Consider the following 23,425-nt stretch of genomic DNA (forward strand, 5'->3'; position numbering starts at 1 on the left):
AACCCTGAAAGTTAAACCAGAAAATTTTCAGATACTAAGATGAATTATGTAAAAAGATTTTTTTAAACTGCAGATTAGCTTTTCTAAACAAATTGTAGACAGATCTTTCATAAGCATCTTACTCAGGAAAATAACATCTTGAAAGCACCTTTTCAAAAATAGAGTTCTCCGACACACCAGATTTTGCTTAAACTGCCTAAGGCTCTTAAATAACCACCACCTGCAGTTTAGTCTTTGTGTTATTTCAAGGTTATTTCAAGGTTACACAGTAAAGTGAGGAAAAAAAGAGCAGCTCCAGAATTTAAATTTTCCCTTAGGCAAAACGTTCTGTTTGCCAAGAGCAACCAAGAATTATCAGTGCACATCCTAATAAGCTTGTTACGAGGTTTTTTCAAGGTCAAATATGGTCATGTATCAGACCCATGATCAAATCACTGGTAATGAACAGAAGTATCTTACATCATGATTTGCTTTTGGTTATAACTGAAGTTTGTAATTACATTGCTAATATTATTTCATTTTGTCTAAGAGTGTGTCAAGCTTTTAACACCGGGGGAAACAAGTAGAAAGTCTCTAAGAAAAACAACTATATTTAGTTCTTCAACAACTTGTCTTAAGTGAGAAAAAATGATTGAAATAGGGAGAATTACAATTGTCCCTTGCTCCTCGATAGAGAAACTATTAGGTTGGTGCCAAGGTAACTGTAGTTTTTGCCACTGACCTAATCAGTTTATCCTCGTAATGGAGATGAAAAGATATTTTAAACCAGGGTAGCCTGGTTACAGGAAAGGAATTTACATTGTTTCTGAAGGACCTGCCTCAGCTCCATTGACCTCTGGGGCAGAACTTGAGCAGATCACAGGCTGAGTCTACCAAATCTATCATCTGTTCGTCATACAAAATAAGCCCATCTACTTTGTGTTTGTTTGTTTGTATTTCCATGACTTCAACAACTGTAGAAAATATTTTCGTAATATTTTCATGAGAAACTATAGGTGGTAGCAAGTTATAAGAGAATAGAAATATCCAGGAACAAAACTCCTTAAATTTCCCATAATTTAGTAATGTCATAAGTCAACTTGAAATATTTTTAATTAGCATCTTATAGTTATGACCTACAAGGTGATGTTGAATATCAATATTATAAGAAATAAAAAGACTGAAAAATAGAAGATTTAATTGGTAACAATGGGGACAATGAAGAAAGGGAGTGAAATTGTACTAATAATTTGGTTTGCAGCACAAACAGGTCAACTCAGACTAAGGAAAGTCAAAAGCATGGATAAGAGACACCTTCTCCACTTCAATTAATTTTTTTCTGTTGTATTCCAGTTCCTGAAAAATGTACATTAGCTACATTTCTGTAGTGTTGACTCACAGTGATGGGAAAATACCAAGATTATAATTTTGTTTAAAATGAGTGGTTCCTAACTTTTTTTTAAAATTAAATAAATAAGCCAGGCACGGTGGCTCATGCCTGTAACCCCAGCATTTTGGGAGGTTGAAGTGGGAGGATTGCTTGAGCCCAGGAGCTCTAGACCAGCCTGGGCAAATAGCAAGACCCTGTCTCTATAAAAAACTAAAAATAGCCAGGCTTTGCGGTGTGCACCTGTAGGCCCAGGTGAAAGAATCACTGGAGGCCAGAATTGCGCCAGTGCACTCCAGCCTGAGCAACAGAGCAAGACCTTGCCAATAAATAAATAAATAAATAAATAAATAAATAAATAAATGTATGTATGTATGTATGTATGTATGTACATGAAATTTCCTAGAAGATCCATGAAGACAGGAGGCTTTCTTTGTTTTAACCACACCAGTACACACATACTATACATTCAGTACAGTTCTCTGAAAATAAAAGGTGTTCAAGAAAATTTGCATGAATAAATGACAGAACTAAATGATGTGATATCCTATAGTCCGTGATCACAATTAATCTAAAATATTACAAATGTTATCTTTTTTGTTTGAAGTGCTACAAAATTAGTAGCTCTAAAAATTTGTTTTTTAGTTCCTGCTTAAAGAGGTCTTCAGAATTATACACATACAAATAATAATCAAATTGTGGGCTTTAGCTCATTTAATTTTTTGTTCAGATCTTTCATCATTATCCACTCTTTATTACTGATCTTTCAAACAGTATGATAATCTTCCAGAATTCTACTTCTTGACAGGATAAGCAGTTTCTAATGCTGTCTCTTTAACACTCTGTAAAAATGGTATCAAAGTTTGACTAATCTACAGAGACAAAAGAAACACTAAACCAGGGTCAAGGAAGTCAGTTAATGCACTAGAGGCTTTGACGTTAGATATCCTGTGTAATACGACTTTACAGTTTAATTCTTCCAATATTATATACACTTGCATTTTGGGTGGAATATTGTTTCTCAGGGATTCAGCATATTTAGAAGTAATTTAAAACGATGCAAAAGCAATAAAACTCGACTAAGTTGAAATAATTTTCTATTTCAGGGTCCAGTTGTCACAATTTACACTTTACCACTGAAAGCTTAATTAACAAGGTATAAAAAGGAAAGAAAAGATGAGAAACTCTAAAATCAGAAGTTATCAAATTAGCAAAGTTAAGCTGACTTATCATTAGAGGGAATGTAGTTTATTCCTAAATGCAATATTGATTTAAAACAGCGGTCATTTACCTACTTATTTGTTTAAGCCTTAAAAAGCACTGGATACTGCCTTGAATACAGAAAGCAAGTACTAGGCAGTTCTTTCACTCCTAGGATAGCCTGATGAAAGAGAGAATAAGAACAAGAAGAAAACTTGGGGCCACTAAGGATACAAAGCTTTGGTTAGGTCATGAGGGTGCCAGAGTGGTGGACTAATTAGTGGGAAAATGGGAAGTCAGAATAACTTTGATCATAGATTGGATCACAGCAGCTCATTACTTGAACTTTGAAAACTCACAACTGTAGAAGCTCTAGTGTCTGTAATTCTAGGTCTTCATGAATGGGTATTAACCCTACCCCAGATCAACTCTTGAGAAACAGCTGTGCTCTAAGTATTTGACACAGTCCCAAATCCCCTGCCAAGAATTATCTGTCTAGCTGGGAAGAGAATTTTTCTGGAGACTATCTGGAAAGGTGGCACATGTGTATTTCTTCAATTCTTCCAGATACTTGGTACTCATTTTACGCTATTCCAGGTAGCATCTGCACAACTGGACTCTATTGCACAAATTGTCAAAAAATGATGTTAACTGAATTGTTGAGGACATTTTTTGTCATCCTCAGGGGAAAAAGTGCTATTGAATTTTAACTTTAGAAATGTGTTTTTTCCAATCAGGAAGACTACATTTTAAATATTATTATATTTAATATTCCTAATATGTTTTATATATTATGTATTATATTTAATGATATTGATATTTACAATGAACTTTATGGAATTTATGAATATTATATAAATCACATAAAGTTCATTATGTTAAATTTTATTACATTTATGTAATTTCATGTTGGCTCCTATACTTATGTAATTTACATTTATGTCATTTCATGTAATTTATGTTAAGTGTATGTAATTTCCCATTGGCTCCTAGAAAGCTTGGAGTCAGATATTCTGACAATCCACATTAAACTGACAAGATTCCATGGCATGGGTTTCTAGATGAACCTATTCCTGGAAGGCCCTACTGTTTGTCTCTCAATTTTTTTTTTTTTTTTCCCCTTCAGCTTACTGTGTTATGTGTAATTCTGTGATTCTTTAAATACTAAACTAGGAAAAGGTGGGATACGTATGTATGTACAGAAGACATTATTTTCTTTTTTTTTTTTGAGATGGAGTCTCACTCTGCTGCCCAGCCTGGAGTGCAATGGTGCAATCTTGGCTCACTGCAACCTCTGCCTCTTGGATTCAAGCTATTCTCGTGCCTCGGCCTCCCGAGTAGCTGGGATTACAGGCCCCCACCACCATGCCCAGCTAATTTTTGTATTTTTAGTAGAGATGGGATTTTACCATGTTGCCCGGGCTGGTGTTGAACACCTGACCTCAGGTGATCCACCCACCTCGGCCTCCCAAAGTGCTGGGATTACAGGCATGATCCACCATGCCTGGCTGACATTATTTTCTATAAAACATTTCTGTTGTCACATTCCTGTTCTAAAACACATGGAGTTTCTTTTTTAATCTTCCACAAATGATAAAAAGTGATAAAAACTTGCATGCTTTCATCAATACTTATGCAATTAGAGGAACTGCGCAATTGCCCTTAAAAATGAAGAGAATTTATACCTGATAGCAAACCACACAACTGTTAAAGGTGGACGTGACACCTGAGAACATCTAGTTCAAAGCTCTTTGTTCAAAGAACAGAAAGCTGAGAAACAGAGAGGCTGAGGTCACACGGCACCTGGCTGATAATCCGGGTCTCCTGTGTTGTGTGGTTTATGTTCACCACACTGTAGAAGTTTATCTATGGGCTTCCCTGACTTTTTTTTAGCAGAGAAAGTGAAGTTGATTAATTATAATAATAACAGCAAATATTTAGGGATGGTTATGTGATAGTCAATGTTCTGAGTGTCTTATATATATTGTCTAATTTAGTCCTCATCACAACCCTGTGAAGTAGATACTATAATTAGACCCACTTTATAGATAGAAAAATTGAGGCTTCTGCTCACACAGCTAGATGTTCCAGCTGGGATTCAAACACAGGAAGTCCATCTGAGTGTCTGCTCTTAATGAGTCTGCTGCCTTCCATTTACCGTACATAATCTGCTCATGTATAAGCTTCAACTGAGATTATTTTTTAAATGACAACACATGAAGTTAAATTACTGTGCATATGAAAAGTGCACAAGTATATATGTCGATACGTGTTCCAGGACATCCTACAGATATTAACGTCTGTCCCTTATATAAAATGATATAGTGTTTGCACATAACCTACGTACGTCCTCCTGTCTACTTTAAATAATCTCTAGATCCCTTATAATGCCTAATACAAAATGTAAATGCTATGTAAATAGTTGTTATGCTGTATTGTTTTGGGAACAGTGACAAGGGAAAAAAGTCTGTACTTGTCAGGTAAAGAAGCAAATCTTTTTTTTTGAATATTTAAATCTGTAGTTGGTTGAATCCTAGGATGTGGAAACCACAAATACAGAGGGCCAGCTGTATGTCTCCTACACAGACTGCTATTTTGGTCCACATACTCATATGCATGAATTACTGTATACAATATAGGGAGCTGTGCTTTCTGGGAGTCTTCTTTGTATCAAGGCCAGGATCCCCACCCCAACCTATGCCCTTCTCTCTAAGCCTTGGCTACTTGCCTTGCTTCTGAGCCAGAATGGCCCTAGAAATGACTGCCACCACACTGTGCGCTTATGAAAGCCAGCTGCTACCATCATTACCACTCACCAAGGAGACCCCATGTTAATGGATAAGGAGAGACTGTGGTGCCTGGACACTCAACAGGCTGTACTCAAGGCGGTTCTGGCTTCCCCATGGGTTCCCTGGAAGAATTGGTTAATATCAGCAGAAAGTATGATGAAATTAACCCTCTGTGACCAGTAAGTGACAGGAGATGTAAGGAACCTGCATATGAAGTGCCCATCCTCCTTCCCCAGGAGGCACTGTTCTGTTCTGTAACGCGTATGGTCTCTCAGGAGGCATCCCACACAACTGAGCAAGAAGCTGAACTGCTCAACGGCTATGACCAGCTCAGGAACACTCAGTCTTCTATTTGCCCTGCCTCATTCCCTGTATCGTTTCTCTATTTCCCTAACTCTTAATTCCCTGGGATTGTAACACCCCTTCCCCCAGTAAAGTGTTAGCACATAAGCTTTTGCCCGTGTTTTCTAGGAAATCGGAGCTAAGACACGAGATGATTACTTGAGATACGTAATTTTATTGTATAAAAATGTAGTTGGCAGACTGCAGCAATCAGAGTGAGTACTGGAGGACACTGGCCATCAAAATTCCTTCCCTCTTCCCCTCTATGATTCAATAGTATGAACAGCAACTCTTAATGCTTTAGTCCATATTTTGGATACCATATACCTCCTGCAGTAGGAACTAAAGAATTATAAATTTTCTTGATATATGGAATAATTGTTTCAATATTTTATATCCATAGCTATATCTTCCATTTTTATGCATTTAAAAATTCTCTTTGCTAAGATTCAGGAAGACTTTTTAATTTAAAATGCTGTGTTACTACGAAAAGCACCAAATAAACCCATTCAAAGTTCAAATTATGTAGCCATGGGGGGCAGTATATCTTACAGCCAATTCATTCTTGTGGCATTACCAAAACATTGTATTCTATTAAAAATTAGATTCACGGATGGGCCAGACAAACATTTTTTATCGTTGGGGTAGTGCTACGTAATATCAATCCTTAAAACATTTTGGACCTAAATTGGTTCTTCCATACTTAATGGCACATACCGTGGGATACGAGCTGGGTATTGGTTTGAGTATGTTATCAGGTATGACAATATTTTGTTTGTGTCTCAGGTCCATCTGAGAGAATATGCTGGTTTCCTAAGTATTTATTACAGAATTACCAACTCTGCCATAGGCATATTTAGAATTTAACACATAAGAAATTCTCTTTAATCAATAGTACAGAAAAATAGGACCTCAGACTCATCAGATAATTCATCTGTGAATTAGAAATTGGGCATTCGCCAAAAGGAAGATGCAGTTTGCCTAATATTCGAGAAAGATGGCCTGGAAGACGAGTTAACACTCCATTCCTCTCGCTTATCTAAGCTTCAATGTCATTAATTTAGATTTGGCAGTAAACAAGAAATCTATATTATAGTTCCTTAATATTCTAAAGAAATGCTTTCACTAAATTATTATTTAATGCTATATGCTCAGATTTTAGAGAAGAGCAATAAAAGAAGTATCCATCTAAAGAATGTTTCTGAGTTTTTTATAAAATCAGTTAATAAATGTCTACTGCAGTATCAAAGCTCTTTGTTGATCTAGGTGAGACAAACCCATAATGCTCAGAAAAATGATGTTATTTGACTTGAAACATTATTGTTTATTGTTATTTGCCTTAGCAAAAATTAAAAAGTTAATTCTAGCATTCAACTCCAATAATTATGTTTTCAGGTAACTGGTAAAACATTTCTTCCCTTTCAATTAATGTCAGACTCTTTATAAGATTTAACTCTCCTTTTTAATGCTTTTGATACAGAAGTTGCTCCAAACCTAAAAAATAATTAACTAAATATGCAATAAAGTTATTTAATAAGTATTTATAGGAAAAGCATATTTACATGTATTACAGATGAAAGAGGGAATTTTGTAATCAGGTTAAATCAGGCAAGTTTTAATTTAACAGGATCATATCAATAGTACATATATGTGATGGAAGAAGAAACGAGCTGGCAAGTCATTCCTCTTTCCTTGTTTTCCATGTTTTTTGAGCTTTACTGCATTCTTCATGGAAAATTTCCCTATAATACCACTTTTCTTTTTACCTACTTTGTTTCTCTTCTCAGTGACTTTATGGAATACTTTACAGGGAAAGAATTTAAATAGAAACTATAGCAAATATTAATAATTAACCAGCTATAGGGATAGAATTCAATTGCCACACACTTTGTGTTATTTCCAAACTTATTTGATATAATTCGTTATAAGAATTATTGAAACTGACAAATAGCCTTTCATATTTGTAACTTATGTGAATAACTCCACTATTAGACCATGTCTCAATTATGTCAAATAGACATCTCAATGTAAAAAGTATGGTAGATTACTATATTTATAAACAATATATTTTTCAGTGGTTTTGTTGGTATCACATAGTCGATCTCAGAGAAGAGTATCTTTATAGGGAATTAATTAGATATATCTCTGTTTCTCAACTTTGTATTATTTCATACCACTTACACAGTATTTTGTTAAGAGTAGCATGTTACATAAATTAGGTGTAAATTATAGTCCCAAATCGGATGGAGGTCACTAAAAAAAAAATCTCATTAGGAAGTGCAAATCCCCAAATCTCGTGTCCTGCATTACACCTATAAATGTGTGGCAATTCCCAGCACTTCAAAAGCCTGCCTCTTGCTGAGACAGTCATACCTGCTGGTCTATATCCTCTGTTTTGGAATTAATTGCCAGGTTTCACCATCATGGGAATACCTGTCCACTGTTCTAAGTTCAAAGGTAACCCTTTCTCTCTAGTCACACTCCATATCTCATTTGATTTCTTGTCCTTAGTCTGGCCTGAATCCTAGTGTCTAAATATTAAGATGCCACCACTAGTTGTCTTTCAGACTTCTTTTCTGAATAAGGAACCTTTCTAATGTCACTAAATTTGACCCTATTTATCAAACTGATCTCTCTGAAACTGCATTCCTCTTTCAAGGCAAAATGGTTTTGTTGGCTAGCAACACCTTCTCCATCATCCAGCCCCATCATCCAACTATCAACGCATTCTTGAGGCATTAACTTTTATGCTACTTAGGAAATCAGTTCTTTACTTGATGTTAGGTGATCCCTTCATGTTTTCATCCCTCAACAATTTGCAGAAGTTTTATATGAAACAATTAATGATAAAAAAATCAAAATCTACCAAATTATTATTATATCCATTCTTATCTATTATTTAAGCCCATAATATATTATTGGGTGTTAGGCTCATTATATGCCATTAACCATTATATTCATTAGATCAGAGCTGCATCTGATAGTATATACATGATTTACATTTTGAAATTTATAAGGATGATGATACAAGAACAATAGATTTCTCCAACTATAATAGTGAGTTAAAAAAATTAAAAAGTGGCCGGGTGTGGTGGCTCACGCCTGTAATCCCAGGACTTTGGGAGGCCGAGACAGGTGGATCACGAGGTCAGGAGATAAATACCACCCTGGCCGACATGATGAAACCCCATCTCTGCTAAAATACAAAAATTAGTTGGGCATGGTGGCGTGTCCTGTAGTCCCAGCTACTCGGGAGGCTGGAGCAGGGGAATGGGTTGAACCCGGGAGGCGGAGATTGCAGTGAGCTGAGATCATGCCACTGCACTCCAGCCTAGTGACGAAGTGAGACTCTGTCTCAAAAAAAAAAAAAGAAACTTTAACATAGTTTCTTCAGGACAGTCTAAAATTCATTTTGGCAGCAAATATTTCACTTTTTTTTTTTTTTTAAAGAAGGCAAAGTAGAATAGTTTACACTTACAAACTAAAAAGCTTTTTTGTTGTTGAGACAGAGTTTCGCTCTTGTCGCCCGGGCTGGAGCGCAATGGAGTAATCTTGGCTCACTGCAACCTCCTCCTCCCAGGTTCAAGTGATTCTCCTGCCTCAGCCTCCCGAGTGGCTGGGATTACAGGCTTGCACTACCACGCCCGGCTAATTTTTGTATTTTTAGTAGAGATAGGGTTTCACCACGTTGGCCAGGCTTGAACTTCTGATCTCAAGTGATCCACCAGCCTCAGCCTCCCAAAGTGCTGGGATTACAAGTGTGAGCCACTGCGCCCAGCCACCTAAAAAGGCTTTTTTTTCTTTTCTTTTCTTTTCTTTTTTTTTTTTTTTAAACAAACAAAAGTCTTTATGGTTATCATCTTCCCAGAACGTTTATGATTTATTTTCCTACTAAATAGCCTTATGAAAATACAACGCAAGCTTAACAAGGCTCATATTAACATAAGCAATTTTGTAATTCTATAACAAAATGTTTTCTTTTAGCAAATGTTCCCAGTATTCAAAATGTTAAGAGAGAAATAGTCATCTCGTTCTTCCCTTTAATGCAATGATGAAATCAGTATTGAAATCATGGAATATAATCTCCAGTTACTAATTGAAGTGATTACTAGCACAATGAAAAAGCAGGCTTCTTTCCAATCTCACCAGCAATACCATTCATCATGTCTGTTTTCAAGTAATAAAACTAGGGTTGAAAAAACATCAAGAGGGATAAGGTCAGAACACTGCACCAAAAATGAGAAGTCCCTGGTTTAAAAAGTTTGTCATCTAAAGGGCTGGATTCCTTTATCTCAGCACAGTATACAGCTCAAAGTTAGCTGGAGGATAAAATTTCAAATTATGAGTCATATAAATTGCAAGAAGAATAAGCCTGTGTCAAAGGAAGGGATCCTGAAGAGACCAATTGGATTGGAGCTACAAACTTGTAGAAAGATTTTCAAGACCTCCTTTTTACAAAAGAATCCAAGATGTTGGGTCTAACAAAGGTAAATGTCACAAGAAACCGAAACTCAGACCCAGACAAATACACACATATATATAGTTTTACCTTGCTGCGTTGGGATCCTGTGACCTTAAGGAAGGATGAGGACAAGAAGCAAAATAGCAATAAACAATTGCTCTGAAGACAACGGATAGACCATAAATGGTGTGCACTTCAGAAAAACAGTATTATTTGCTACTCACAGCTCATTCTAACTGACCTCACTTTCTTATCAATAAAGATGACTTTGAGAATAGAAAACACATACATTAGAAAAGATTATAGAAATCATACCGAAATTAATCTTATGGCATTTTTCTCAGCCAGCAATAGTCATGGGTTCCTCAAATTAGATTGTTTTTATGTTTTTGACACATTGACTTCAATGCTGCAGACATGCTCATAACAAATGGATCCTGGAAGGTCACTGCTCTGAGCTTATTCCTTAGCTAATATGTTTTTGTGGGTCCACTTTAATTAAAGACTCATTGCTGGCTACTGATATATTTCCAGACTTCTAGCTCAAAGTCCAGACATGTAAATTAAAAGGAGAAGAAAAAGAATCTAATTTCTATTTCCCTGCACTTAATTTCTTTATGAAAATTCTAAAAAAAAAAAAAAAAAAAAAAGAACCAATAAACAAAAAGAGTGAAGAGTGGTAGTTAGCAACAACTAGCTTTGTCTCATAAAAAATGAAAATATAGTATAAGCAAATGGGGAAAATACCAAGAACTTTCCTTTGGGCTAAGTAACATTAAGCAGCATTTCAAATTATATAGGACATTTAAAAGCTGAGAGCATTTGAGAAAATAATCGTAATACAGTCCTAGGGATATGTGGACTCCTACCTCATGCAAGCAAACTGCGTTGTGTGCCACTATCTGCATATGTACATGGAATGAGTGATCTAATTGGGCAGAAGTCTTTAAGGCCAAATCTTTAAGACTTCTATTCAGGAAACAATATCAAACCAAGGGTTTGATGAAAAACTTGATGTCATGTTGTTCTTCAATAAACATTTTCCTCACGTCTGTTGGAAATTCCAGACCACGACATCACTGAGATGAGAACAATTTGAAGCCGTCTCATCTCTGAGGGTTCTCAGGAACACTCATTCTGAACATATGGGCTTCATTATATTATTTAACTATTCTATGATCCTTGGTCTTAACTTCAGCAAATGTTAGGACTCAGGTTTGTCCATCCAGCTCTGACATGCAGTTCCTTGACACAATAAGCTGCAATAAGCCATGAAGCAAGAAACATAAATGTCAGTTATAAGCTATGAAACAATGTTTCAAGATAGAAAAAAGGCAAATCCAGAAAGATCCATCTTACTTCAAAACTCTTCACTTCCTCTTCACCGTCATCATCTTCCTCATCATGACAACTCTGTACATGTAAAAAAAAAGGGGGGGGGGCAGGAATATGTTGAGATTTTAGATAGTGCAAAAGAACATTTGACATAGAAGAGCAAATTATTTGTATTATCGTCAACCTTGTTTAAATGTGTGTAAGATAGAATACTTAGATGACATAATCAATGAATTCATGACATGAAAGAAAATTATATACAGTGCTTTTACAAAACTAAAATATTAGATTACATATTTTATAGGTAACAGAGATAACTACGAGGTCCATATCATACTACATCTGCTACTTATTCATACATTGGCCTCATTCTAACCAAACTGCAAACCTTAAAAGGATTGTTTTTCTCTCTCTCTCTCTTTTTTTTTTATGCTGCCATTGCAATGCATGAATACAGGCAGATATAATAACCATTACTTAAAATTAGGCCGGGAAAGGTGGCTCACCCCTGTAATTCCAGCACTTTGGGAGGCTGAGGTGGGCGGATCACCTGAGGTCAGGAGTTCGAGACCATCCTGAACAACATGGTGAAACCCTGTCTCTACTAAAAATACAAAAATTAGCTGGGCGTGGTGGCGGGTGCCTGTAATGACAGCTACTCGGAAGGCTGAGGCAGGAGAAAGGCGTGAACCTGGGAGGTGGAAGCTGCAGTGAGCCAAGATCGTGCCATTGCATTCCAGCCTGGGTAACAGAATGAGACTCGATCTCAAAAAAATAAAATAAAGAAAAAAGAGTCTGAAAAATAATATGCTTTTAATAAATCTCAGCTTCTGTATTGTTATGGTCTGCAATATAATAGTGACCAAAATAAATTGGTCATTAACCAATAGCCATAGTAGGAAGAAGCCTACAGCTCATTAAGTTAGATTGTTCCAACCCTTATAAGTATTTCTTCCGCTTGGTAAGCATTCAGTGTTTCCACGGGGTGTATGAAGGCAGATAATGAAATATAAGCTACAAATCATAAAAATACTTTTAATTCAATTAGACACAGTACTCTGGGCATGGAGATGAACTGGGGATGGAAGGGAAGGTAAACAATGTGACCCTTCCAACCACTCCATGATAAATTCTAAAAGGTTTGTCATATTCTTTCATTCATTCAACAAATACATACTGAGCACCACCCTTTCTGTTTATAATGATAGGCACATGAGCATAGTTTGCAAAGGAGGAAATAAAGGTGGGGACGCAGGCCTAGGACAGTTTCACTGTCTGGTTAGATGTCAAACTGCATGTTTCATCACAAAAGCAAAGATGTCAATGATTTACTCAGAAAGCAGGAAATGTTCTACTTTGAGTTTCTGTTACTCTGTTATTAGTTATTCGTTATATGTTATTACATGTTATTAGTTAGCCAGGATTTAAAAAAATAAGAACTCATGAGAACTTTAGCAAAACAGATTTGGAAGGCAAATCTGCGGTCTTCCATCAATACATACATCTAATGTGGAAAACAGAGCAATTTTGCTTAGCTGCTCCTTAAGACCTACCTATTCTAATGTCTCCCATTATTTCCAATGATTAGTAATGTACATTAGTAAATAGGAGTAAGAAGTATAGGAATTTTATCAGATAACAAGCATGCTTACTCTCTATGCAAATTAGAATACTAATATAAAATGTCTCAAGGATATGAAATTTTACGCTTTCTCAAAGACATAAGCTTCTATAAAAGTTTTATGACCTTCAGAAACATAGGAGAAACACAAGGTTTGAGATAAAGAATACATTCAGAAAAATTATTATTTGGGATTATAATGATATGTTTTTAAGTTATAAAACTCATAAGCCATGTTTGCTTTTGTATAAACGAATGATCCATTTAAAGCAGTAGCTGAAAAAAAAAGTTTTATAAAAAAGTATTTTGAAATAAAATATTTTTAACTGTTTTTTAAAAAATCTTCCAAGGAAAATTTAATGAGATTTGATCCTAATGAAGTTAAAAATCTGTGATTTTTAAAAACTATTAAACCTGAATTTACTTGGTGTATAGACTATATATTACAAATTCATCAAACCTATAAGAACTACTTTATACTTCTAATTAGCTTGAGAATATGCTAAGGTCACAAACAAATGGTTATCAGATTTCTAGCAGCTTTTGAATATACTGTAGAGAAACAGAAGGGTTTACTGGAACAAAAGATATGTTCTTCAATAGCAAATGGCATCCATGTGACATAGATGGCAATGCTAAGCAAATGGGAAGTTATATTAGACAGCCCTGTAGCAGGATTTGGCTTTCTGGATCAGAATGCTAAGTTCTAGACAAGGAAGAGTCATTCCTTTGCCAGGAAGGAAAAGGCGAATAACCTAAATACATAAAGGGGCAGGCGCAGAATAAACAATTTAGAAGAAAAAAATAAAACGGAGGATACTTCAAACCATTCAGGTATCCACAACAGAATTCAAAACTGGCAACACGAATGCATAACGGATTCATGAGGCCTCTTCAGCTTGTTGGTATCTGCTGAAAATTTCATTCTGCCAGAGAAGTATATTTCATGCATTCCTCTGACTTTCTGATTTGATAACTCCATAGAAGACTAAGGAATCAAAACCCAGAAACTTTCAGTGTGGATTTAAATCTGACTAATAGAGAGCTCATGGGTGAGACAGAAGAGAGAAACTCGTAAGGATGTGACCGCAGCATTTTATACTTTTAACCAAGAAAGAATAGAACCCTGGGAATAACAACGTGTATCTTAAATATTTTTAAAAAGTTAGTCAGGGCCGGGCGCAGTGGCTCAAGCCTGTAATCCCAGCACTTTGGGAGGCTGAGACGGGCGGATCACGAGGTCAGGAGATCGAGACCATCCTGGCTAACACGGTGAAACCCCGTCTCTACTAAAAAACACAAAAAACTAGCCGGGCGAGGTGGCGGGCGCCTGTAGTCCCAGCTACTCGGGAGGCTGAGGCAGGAGAATGGCGTGAACCCGGGAGGCGGAGCTTGCAGTGAGCTGAGATCCGGCCACTGCACTCCAGCCCGGGCGACAGAGCGAGACTCCGTCTCAAAAAAAAAAAAAAGGTAGTCAGAGGAGGCGTAGAACTAGGAGGAAAGGGAAACTCAAAACAGTAGCAACATTGCTGAGTGTTTAATGTATGATATCATTGCAGATATCTTCCTCCGCACTGTTACCGTATTCAAATTGGTAAAACCACCAGCAGTGTGAAGCAGCGTAAAATAGCCCAAGAGGGATGACAGCTGGTAAAGAGACACTCTAAGGAATTAAGCAGGGTAGGCATGATGCAGACAAAAGGGGGTGGCAACAGCAAACGGATGGGACGTACTGAAGTTCTCCACAGGACTTTTTAAAGAGGAGGTATATATGATAGGAGTAGGGGAATAGAGTTTAGAATGAAGTGTGGCTTGAAAAATACAAAGATGTAAAATGATTTTTCAAATTATCGCCAAAGTATGGTCAACAAGGAGCAGTAAGTACATGATTTAGAGCAGATGCTGTACTCATCACAATAGAGAGGACGTGCAGAACCACTCGTCAGCTCTTTTGTTTCAGAAAGCAGTGGTTTTTGTAATACAGAAAAGTATCTAGCCAAGAGAAATGAAAATCATGACTCCAGCAAAATACCATTTCATGTCCTTTTGGTTGACAAAAGTCAGTAAGTCATATATCAAATATTGGAGGGGGTATGGATCATCAGAATCTCTCTTAACTATTGCTAAGAATGTCCACTGATGCAATAACTTTGGAAAACAGTATGACATTTGTTCCTTTACTTGAAAATGTGTACACCCTGTAGCTCTTGCAAAATAGGTGAAATGGATAAGAATAGGCATTCAATCCCTGTTCGCATTAGCAAAAACATAGAGGTAATACAAAAGTCTATCAACAAAAAAGGTAAATGGATAAGCTCTGGTATATCTGCCCAAAGGGATATAACACAACAACAAAAACAAATGAACTCCAACAGCACACAAAAGTATGGAGGAATCTTAGAAAACACTATTAATCCAAGAAGTAGAGTCCAAAAGATTATACACAGCATACTACCCTTTTAAAAGTCAGTAACAATTTAAATTATATACATAAATATATGAAAAGTTATCTATATATAAATGAAAACTATATGAAAAGAAAAGTAAGAGCATCTTGAGCACAAAGTTTAGAATGATGGTTTCTTTGTGTGGGGAGACAGGGTATGGGTTAATGAGAAGCCCATAGAATAACAGGTAAATTCTCTAGGTTGTTTCTTGTCATGGGTGGGTATACGGGTAGTTACTACATTATTAGAAATGACTAAGTAACTTTTTAAAAAGTAGACACTAGTGGACGAACAATGAGTGTGTATCATGAATCCAGAGTTATGATTAACCCAACTCAGTGTTCCTAAGCTTAAAAAACAATGAAACTTGAAAAACAAAAACCTAAGTAAGATATATATGACATCTTCCAAGGGAACTGCAGTGGTGGAGGAAGATACATACAAGAGTCTCTTAAAGTGAGTTCAAGTCTCAAGTTTCAAGACTCAAAGCAAAAGTAACATCCATGGATGCAGAATGACTGTTGGTAAACTGAGAAACCATGAAGACCAACAGAAAGTTCCAGAAAACTGGGATGCTAATTTTTAAAATGAGGAAAGACAACTTCCAAAAACTACCTGCTAGGAAGTTTGATATTAATAATCAATAATAGTCTAAAATGGTTATCAAGCAAATAATTGAGGAAAACTCATCCATCTTTGGCAGTTTTACCAAAGTTAGAATTCAACTTTAAGCAGTCACAGTAACATCTTGATTTCTTTAAGTATCTCATGAAAGGAGATGGGAAATATGAGTTTTATAAAAGTATGTTTAGATGAATTAAAAATAAGGTAGGTTAACCAGTCTGGGAAAGGGTATAAAACTATGAGCTGCTTACCAAAACCTTAAACAGAGAAATCACTCCTACTTATTAAGTTTGTGGTTAATATAAATGGAAAGAGGTAACAGTGGGTAACAGAACCAAATGTTAAAAAGATTTCAGCCTGGGGAAACAGTCTGACTTGAATTAGAGAAATGATGACATATACTTAATTAAAAAATTAAAAATCAACAATCCAATACAGGGTAGCTGATGTGATCTGGCTAAAAATTTAATGCATTCTTGCCATTGATGGCCAATGTGTAAGATCCTAAGGCAGAGTAAGTGAGGGTACAGTGCCCATACACACTACACAGGTGAGGTCATAACTGGAATACCGTCTTTGATTAACTTCTGGGTGGCCCATATGAATATAATGGAGAATGTGCAGAGTGTAACAAACTGAGTGGCGCAAGCTGGATATCTCTGAGTTACATTAAACAATAAAAGGAATATGATTAGTTAATTATGAAGGGGAAAATCTTGAGGTAAAGAGTCAACAAGATAGGCCTCCTCAAATATTTGACCATCTGTCAAAAGAAACTAGATTTAGCTTCAGGATCCAACAAAATCAACATGGAGGCAAATTCAATTTCACTCACAAGGAAGAACTCTAACAATCAGAAACAACCTGTTCTCAAACCAGGAGCTTCTACCTGTTCAGCCCACTTCGATTCTTCAGCTGCAGAGAACACCCAGGCCTGGGGCTGCTCTACACCTCTTTCTCACCTCCCGCTTTCTTCATTTCCTAACAAGCCACCTCCTAGCAGTATACAAACCTGCTTTGATCTGCTGTTCTCAACAAGACTCTGACAGAAATCTTCACCCTTGATGAATCTAACTTCCTGGCTTCTCAGAATTTGCTTTTGGTTCTGAGAATTGCTAGTTGTCCTCACACAGCCAGGGGGAGCATGACTGCTACAAATTCATAGACAACAGCCTAAAATAAACCAGGCTTCCTACACAGTCTGCGAGTCCCATTTTAATTTCTAGCCCATGTGCCATGCCAGTTGCCACGGTATGTCTTTCAGTGCTTCTCTCTCTCCTCCAGCCTTCCTCCATCTGCCAAACACTTTGGTGTCAGCGGATGACTGTACTTTTGTCTTCAGAGAGAGCAAATGACCTTAAAAGGAACATTTCCAACCTCCCATTATCCTGGCAGCCTTCCCTTCTTCCTTTGTATCTTTTATCCCTTTATCTTTTTTTTTTTTTTTTTTTTTTTTTTTGAGATGGACTCGCACTCCATCGCCCAGGCTGGTGTGCAGTGGTGCAGTCTCGGCTCACTGCAACCTTCCGCCTCCCAGGTTCAAGCAATTCTCCTGCCTCAGCCTCCTGAGGAGCTGGGATTACAGGCATGCACCACCATGCCAGGCTAATTTTTGTATTTTTAGTAGAGACGGGGTTTCACCGTGTTGGCCAGGCTGCTCTCAAACTCCTGATCTCAAATGATCCAACCGCCTCAGCCTCCCAAAGTGTTGGGATTACAGGCGTGAGCCACTGTGCCCGGTCCTATCCTTTTATCTTTTAACCCAGTGGTTATATTAGCCGGGCGAGGTGGCGGGCGCCTGTGGTCCCAGCTGCTCGGGAGGCTGAGGCAGGAGAATGGCGGGAACCCGGGAGGCGGAGCTTGCAGTGAGCTGAGATCTGGCCACTGCACTCCAGCCTGGGCGACAGAGCGAGACTCCGTCTCAAAAAAAAAAAAAATAAATAAATAAATAAATAAATTAAATAAATAACCCAGTGGTTATTGAAGTAGGTGTTTCAGCTCATCAATCAGACGTAAAAACAATTTAGTGATTCATGATAAAATAAAAACAACTCTCTGCTTAAATAGAATAGAAAATTTCAGACTACATTGCTCACAGGAAGAGTAAAATTTCGTGAAACTTTTCTTTCATGGTATATATTTTTACATTACTTTAAACATACAGTTTTATGTTTCTGTAAATATACAGTTGGCCCTTCATGGGTAACTTTACTTGGGATATCAAAATCCAAGGATGCTCAAGTCTCTGACAAACGGCATAGTATTTGCATGCAACCTACACACATCCTTCTGAATACTTAGATCATCTCTAGCAGTGTAAAAATGGATGGATACATTTGTCTACCATTAAATTCATCAGGGTTTTTCTACAACCGTTTGCTTAAATGTTATCTTCCCCATCAGACAAAAAACTCCACGAAGGTGTAGTGTGTGCCCTTCTTTCTTCTTCACATGTTATCTCCAACATACTGATGTCCAGCAAATATTTGTTGAATGAATGAATGTTTAGAAAAAGTTATGGCCCCTCATAAATAAAATGTTTAAGTAGGAAACAATGATGACCTACCAAGGAATTTAGAACAGAGATTCATGCTACAAACACAAAGTTAAAATTAATCAAATACACAGATTCTTATCCTTTTCAGATGAAAGCTATTTCCCTTTATTAAAATTAAACATGAAAATCAGGAAGGATACATATTTACCTTTGCCATAATATCTGCATAGGCCATATATAAAAAATCTTCCTCCAGTTTGCTGGGGAAAACAAGAAGAAAACATCAGTGCTTAGGCAGAAGGCTAGGCACATGCAAACGTATCGTCACTGTATAAAATAACCTTTGTTCTTTTTCTAACAAGTATACCGTATTAAAATTAAATGAAAACAAAACTTAGACAATATTAGGATATTCAGAAATATCCTGAAATCAGAAAGCAAAGATCCCGGGGATCCTAAATAGCTGTCCCATCTTACCTTACAGAACGGCCTTCAATTTTCACAAAACAAACTGTCTTTTGGTTTACAAACAAATGTCATAATTTTAATTTTCTTCGGACTACAAAACTTGAAACAAGCAAACTTAAATGAGGTGGGGGCTTTTGACAGAAGTGAAATTTGACATTCGATGGAAAGATTCCCCAAACTACGATGTGACAATTAAAAAACAAGATGGTCATAACAATGATTCCTAAAAATTAAGAAAGGTTAAAATATGTTTATTATCTTCTCTTTTGAGAAGCATGGAAACCATGACTATGTGAAGAAAAGTTTCCACCAAAAATACATCTAAAATTTGCAAAGTTATTTCAGCAGTTTTAAACTTCAGCCATGAGAAAAATTCACTTATGAGAAATACCTCATTACCTGACAATGCCAGACAGAGAGTTGCTCTATGCTTAGGAATGAGATGATTTTGTTAGTTAGGAAATAATAAGAGAGAGAGAAATAGTGAGAGAAAGGATGGATCACATTAGCTAAGAGGGAGAAATGTACATTATTATGGCATGCAAAAAGGTCAAATGAACTCTTCTGAGGAGATTCATGTGGATATGAGTTTATAATTAAATTACATCCCAAATTCTATGGAGAATGGGAAAGGCCTGGGGCAACACTGGCTTTCTTTCCCATTGCAGGGCAGCAGATAAAGGTCCTCTAGCCTCTGCTATGTCACATCTGCACAGCCAATGTATGCGTCGCCCTCCATAATGACAGATGCTGAGCACATTTTGACGATCAGGCTAACCAGTGCATTTCTTATATAACTTCATAGAGGTTTGCCCTTTGTGGCTTTGGTGAATTCCTATGACTAAGGCTGCAGAAGACAAGAAAAATGGGCAATGCCCTTGAAATAGATCTCAGAGATACCTCCAAGTTGAGGTGATGGCTCACTTAGCCTCTAGAGGTTTTGTAAGACCCACTGCGCAATGGAGACACTATCTACCCAGAAAATTTTGGGGTCACCATTGGTCTCCATATACTTGCGGCACTGGAATCTGCTTTGGTTCTTTTGTTTTATTTATAAAGGCTGTTTGTGATAAGGAGAAAAACCACTTCATAAGAAGAATCAGAATCAACTACATCATTAATTACAAAGTTGTTAAGAAAAACTAGAGCTAGTACGTAGTTGCTAAAGCCTACAATTGAATGAGTGTCCATCCCTGGGTACAGGCCAGGCTGATATCTTTGAACAATTCTCTCTCCTAACAACATCAAGATGAACTTCAAACATGAACACATGGCACAGAATACTCAGATACGGGTTTCTTTATTTGTTCCTCCTATGTCTCATAGGAACCCTTCCAACCATACCATTTCTCTGTTAAAGCTGTCCGACTAAACAGAAGGATCAGCTGATGCAGAGGATCAACTCTCTTAGTGCCTTCATCTTCTTCTGGAGGTTCAGCCCCAGGTTTCTGCAAAAAAGTCAAATTTATAAAATGTCACATTAAAAAAAAAAATGTTCACTCAAATCCAAAAGCAATGTAAAGGCCAGGAATGAAGAATAAAAGGAATGCAAACACTCCTCCTTCCCTGTTGTGGGTGTGTGTGTGTGTGTTTGTGTGTGAGCATATGTGTGTATTTTATATGCATTATACACGCTATATGTGTTGCAGGTAAATGTAAATATGTAATATACATACTAAACATATATAAATGTAATATAATATGCTAGATATCTGTTACATTACCATTGCAAAATTATACAGCTCGAAACAGAGATATTTAATAATTTGACCAAAAAATAATATGAGCAAGGATAACTTATAGCATTTAAAAATACTAAATTCCATTCTTGTAAGCATTTTCATAACTCAAAGTGTATTTGCTACATGGATTTCAGCTTTAGGGAGGGCTCGATTTACAAATATTTGCAATAAAATCCTAAGAGCCACCCCAAGTGTGAAAATTTAGTTCCCATAGCAGTGCAAATTGCTTATAAAGCGAAACATTTTCTTTGCTTACACACAGCATGATAGGTAAATAATACTAAATGAGTTAATGCTTGAACCACTTATACTTTTTTTCTTAGTTTCAAAAGTTACTTTTGAAACTAAAAAAAAAATAAAAAATTTACTGTCGGATAGAACTTTAATAGTGAGGAAAATTATTAAGCATTTTTATTGGCAGTAGAATTCAATTACATCCAACTTTTTGTTGAGTTTTATGTCTCCACTGACTTACCCATAGAAACTGATTTTCTCTCTACATGAATGGTGTTCTTTCCTGTAATTAAGCCTTAATGTGGATATGGGGCAGATTTCCACAAGATATCCAATAGTCTACATATTTTTTACTCTAAAGACAGATAAAACTCATTTTAAAATATAGGGACAATCAAGATTAGGCTTTTAAGAATTTAGATTAGTTTATCCATTCTATTCCCTAATAATCTGTAAGTTAAAAAATAGCTTTTAGACAAGATATCTTTAATCTTGAGAATCATGAAGCCTCTGACTAGTCTGCCAAGTTTTGAGATGACTTGTAAATTTTCTTGAGAAGATGGCTTTTGTCAGATATTTAAATGGGTCCATGACTTAGAACAGATGATACTGACTGCTGTTCTGTGCTGAACTCTCAGTATACAAGCTCTTTATCAGCACAGTCAGGTGAAAATTCTATTTCTCATGTTCCACATTTACCATGCCTTCCCCTTCTCCTGTGTTCAGTCTATCATTCTCTGCCCTGTTGATTTTTAAAAACCAGCAACTTTTTGTTCACCTTCTACTTAATTTTGGTGGATAACTTCCTTCAGTCTTTTATAGTTTATCCTGGTTCTCAGGTGTTTATAGGTGCTTTGGGAAGGAATTTAAAAGAATGAGTGAATCAGGTTTAATTAATAATACACTTATATTATTCATTTTAAATTCTCAACCCCTTGATGTTGATGAGATCTCTTGGAAATGACAAGAGCACATTTTCCCATAAGCATTGAATGCAGTAACAATTAAGATTTAAAAGTTTCCTAATGCCCATATACTGTCATGATATTTTTTTCCTTCAATGTTATATAGTGACTGCTCACACCAACATTGCTGCACCAAGCCCAGACCCTCTTTCGTCTCAGAACCCCTTTAAAAACATACTGCTAAATCTTCTATCAGTTTGTCTTCAAAGTAATGTTCTTCCGTTTCAATCCAAGACTTTTCATATCCCTGAAGAAAGAGATTGACAGCCCGATGCCTAAAAGGTAAGCACAATTTCAGAAAAAGGGGAGTTTAGAAAATAAGTTGAAATTGTATCGAGTAGTGCTTTACTACTAGATTATCTGTGCACTAAAATTGTAAAATAAAAATAAATTCCCTGTTCTTGATTTTCCTCCTGGAAGATAATACTTCTTGCAGCAAACAGAGCAAGGTGTCTCAGAGCACACAGTGACTCGCATTTAAATCCTGGCTCAGTCATTTCCAAGCTCTATAACATTGGTCAAGTGATTCAACTTTCCCAAATTTCAGTTTATTCCTTTATAAAAGTAGGATAACTCCAACCACATTTCAGTTTTGTAAGCCTTAAAATGAGATAAAGGATGTAAATCACATTGGTTAGATGTTCATTAAATGATGACTATTATTATATAACATGTCTCTCATTAAGCTATGTAATCAGTGTCAATAGAGAAGTTAGTCTCTGTTTAAGCAAACATTAAAAACAAATGGATGGCCCTGAGGATTCCAAAACAAAAGCTATTGAGTGAACTTTATGGGAGTATATATTCAAAGATTAAACCCTGCACTACTGATCATAAATGGCCGCCTATGAAAAAAGACCAGTGAAGACGAGAAGAATCAGTGAAATTCATGATGTAGTAAGAGATCTGGATAAGATGTCAATGTAAGAAAGAATAAAAGAATGTCATGAAGGGAGCGTCATAAAACAACAACAGATGTGAGAGAACGAGAGACGGTGCCATTGCAGGAGCAAAGAAAGCTGAGCTTTATGACAGCAAACTGGGTTAAGGGCTCATGAAACCTAACGGTTAGATAGGTTTGTGAAGGGCTTTGAAAACCAGAGAGGGCAACTGCCAATGTAGCCAGAACTGCTAGAAATCATCATACATTCTTGTACGTGAGAGAGGCATGCCAAAGCACGGACTCAGCCTTTTTGGTTTATTAGAGTCACCTGTGTAGCTTTTAAGTAGCACATGCTGGGCTCTCATTGAAATTCTAATTTAATAAGCTGAGGCCTGAATACTTTTTAAACGAGTTTACATGTATTTCTTAAAAGCGCCAGGTTGGGGAACC

At 36.5% G+C, this 23,425-nt stretch overlaps 1 protein-coding gene across 8 annotated transcripts in view; it reads right to left on the reverse strand.

Moving 5' to 3' along the window:
* Positions 1 to 23,425, reverse strand: part of RYR2 (ryanodine receptor 2) — an 805,689-nt gene that overhangs the window by 79,116 nt on the left and 703,148 nt on the right. For 4 of the 8 annotated variants that reach the window (XM_033200165.1, XM_033200161.1, XM_033200163.1 and 1 more), the window contains 5 exons: positions 22,271 to 22,367; positions 20,496 to 20,599; positions 18,892 to 18,943; positions 11,519 to 11,572; positions 10,247 to 10,270 (listed from right to left, as the gene is read on the reverse strand). In XM_033200165.1, coding sequence (XP_033056056.1) covers positions 10,247 to 10,270; positions 11,519 to 11,572; positions 18,892 to 18,943; positions 20,496 to 20,599; positions 22,271 to 22,367 — 331 coding nt within the window. The remainder of the gene's footprint in view (positions 1 to 10,246; positions 10,271 to 11,518; positions 11,573 to 18,891; positions 18,944 to 20,495; positions 20,600 to 22,270; positions 22,368 to 23,425) is intronic. The other 4 variants (XM_033200167.1, XM_033200166.1, XM_033200162.1 and 1 more) reach the window with 1 other exon arrangement.

The sequence above is a fragment of the Trachypithecus francoisi genome, unplaced genomic scaffold, assembly GCF_009764315.1.
Source record: "Trachypithecus francoisi isolate TF-2019V2 unplaced genomic scaffold, Tfra_2.0 Lachesis_group5, whole genome shotgun sequence".
Lineage (NCBI taxonomy): Eukaryota > Metazoa > Chordata > Mammalia > Primates > Cercopithecidae > Trachypithecus > Trachypithecus francoisi.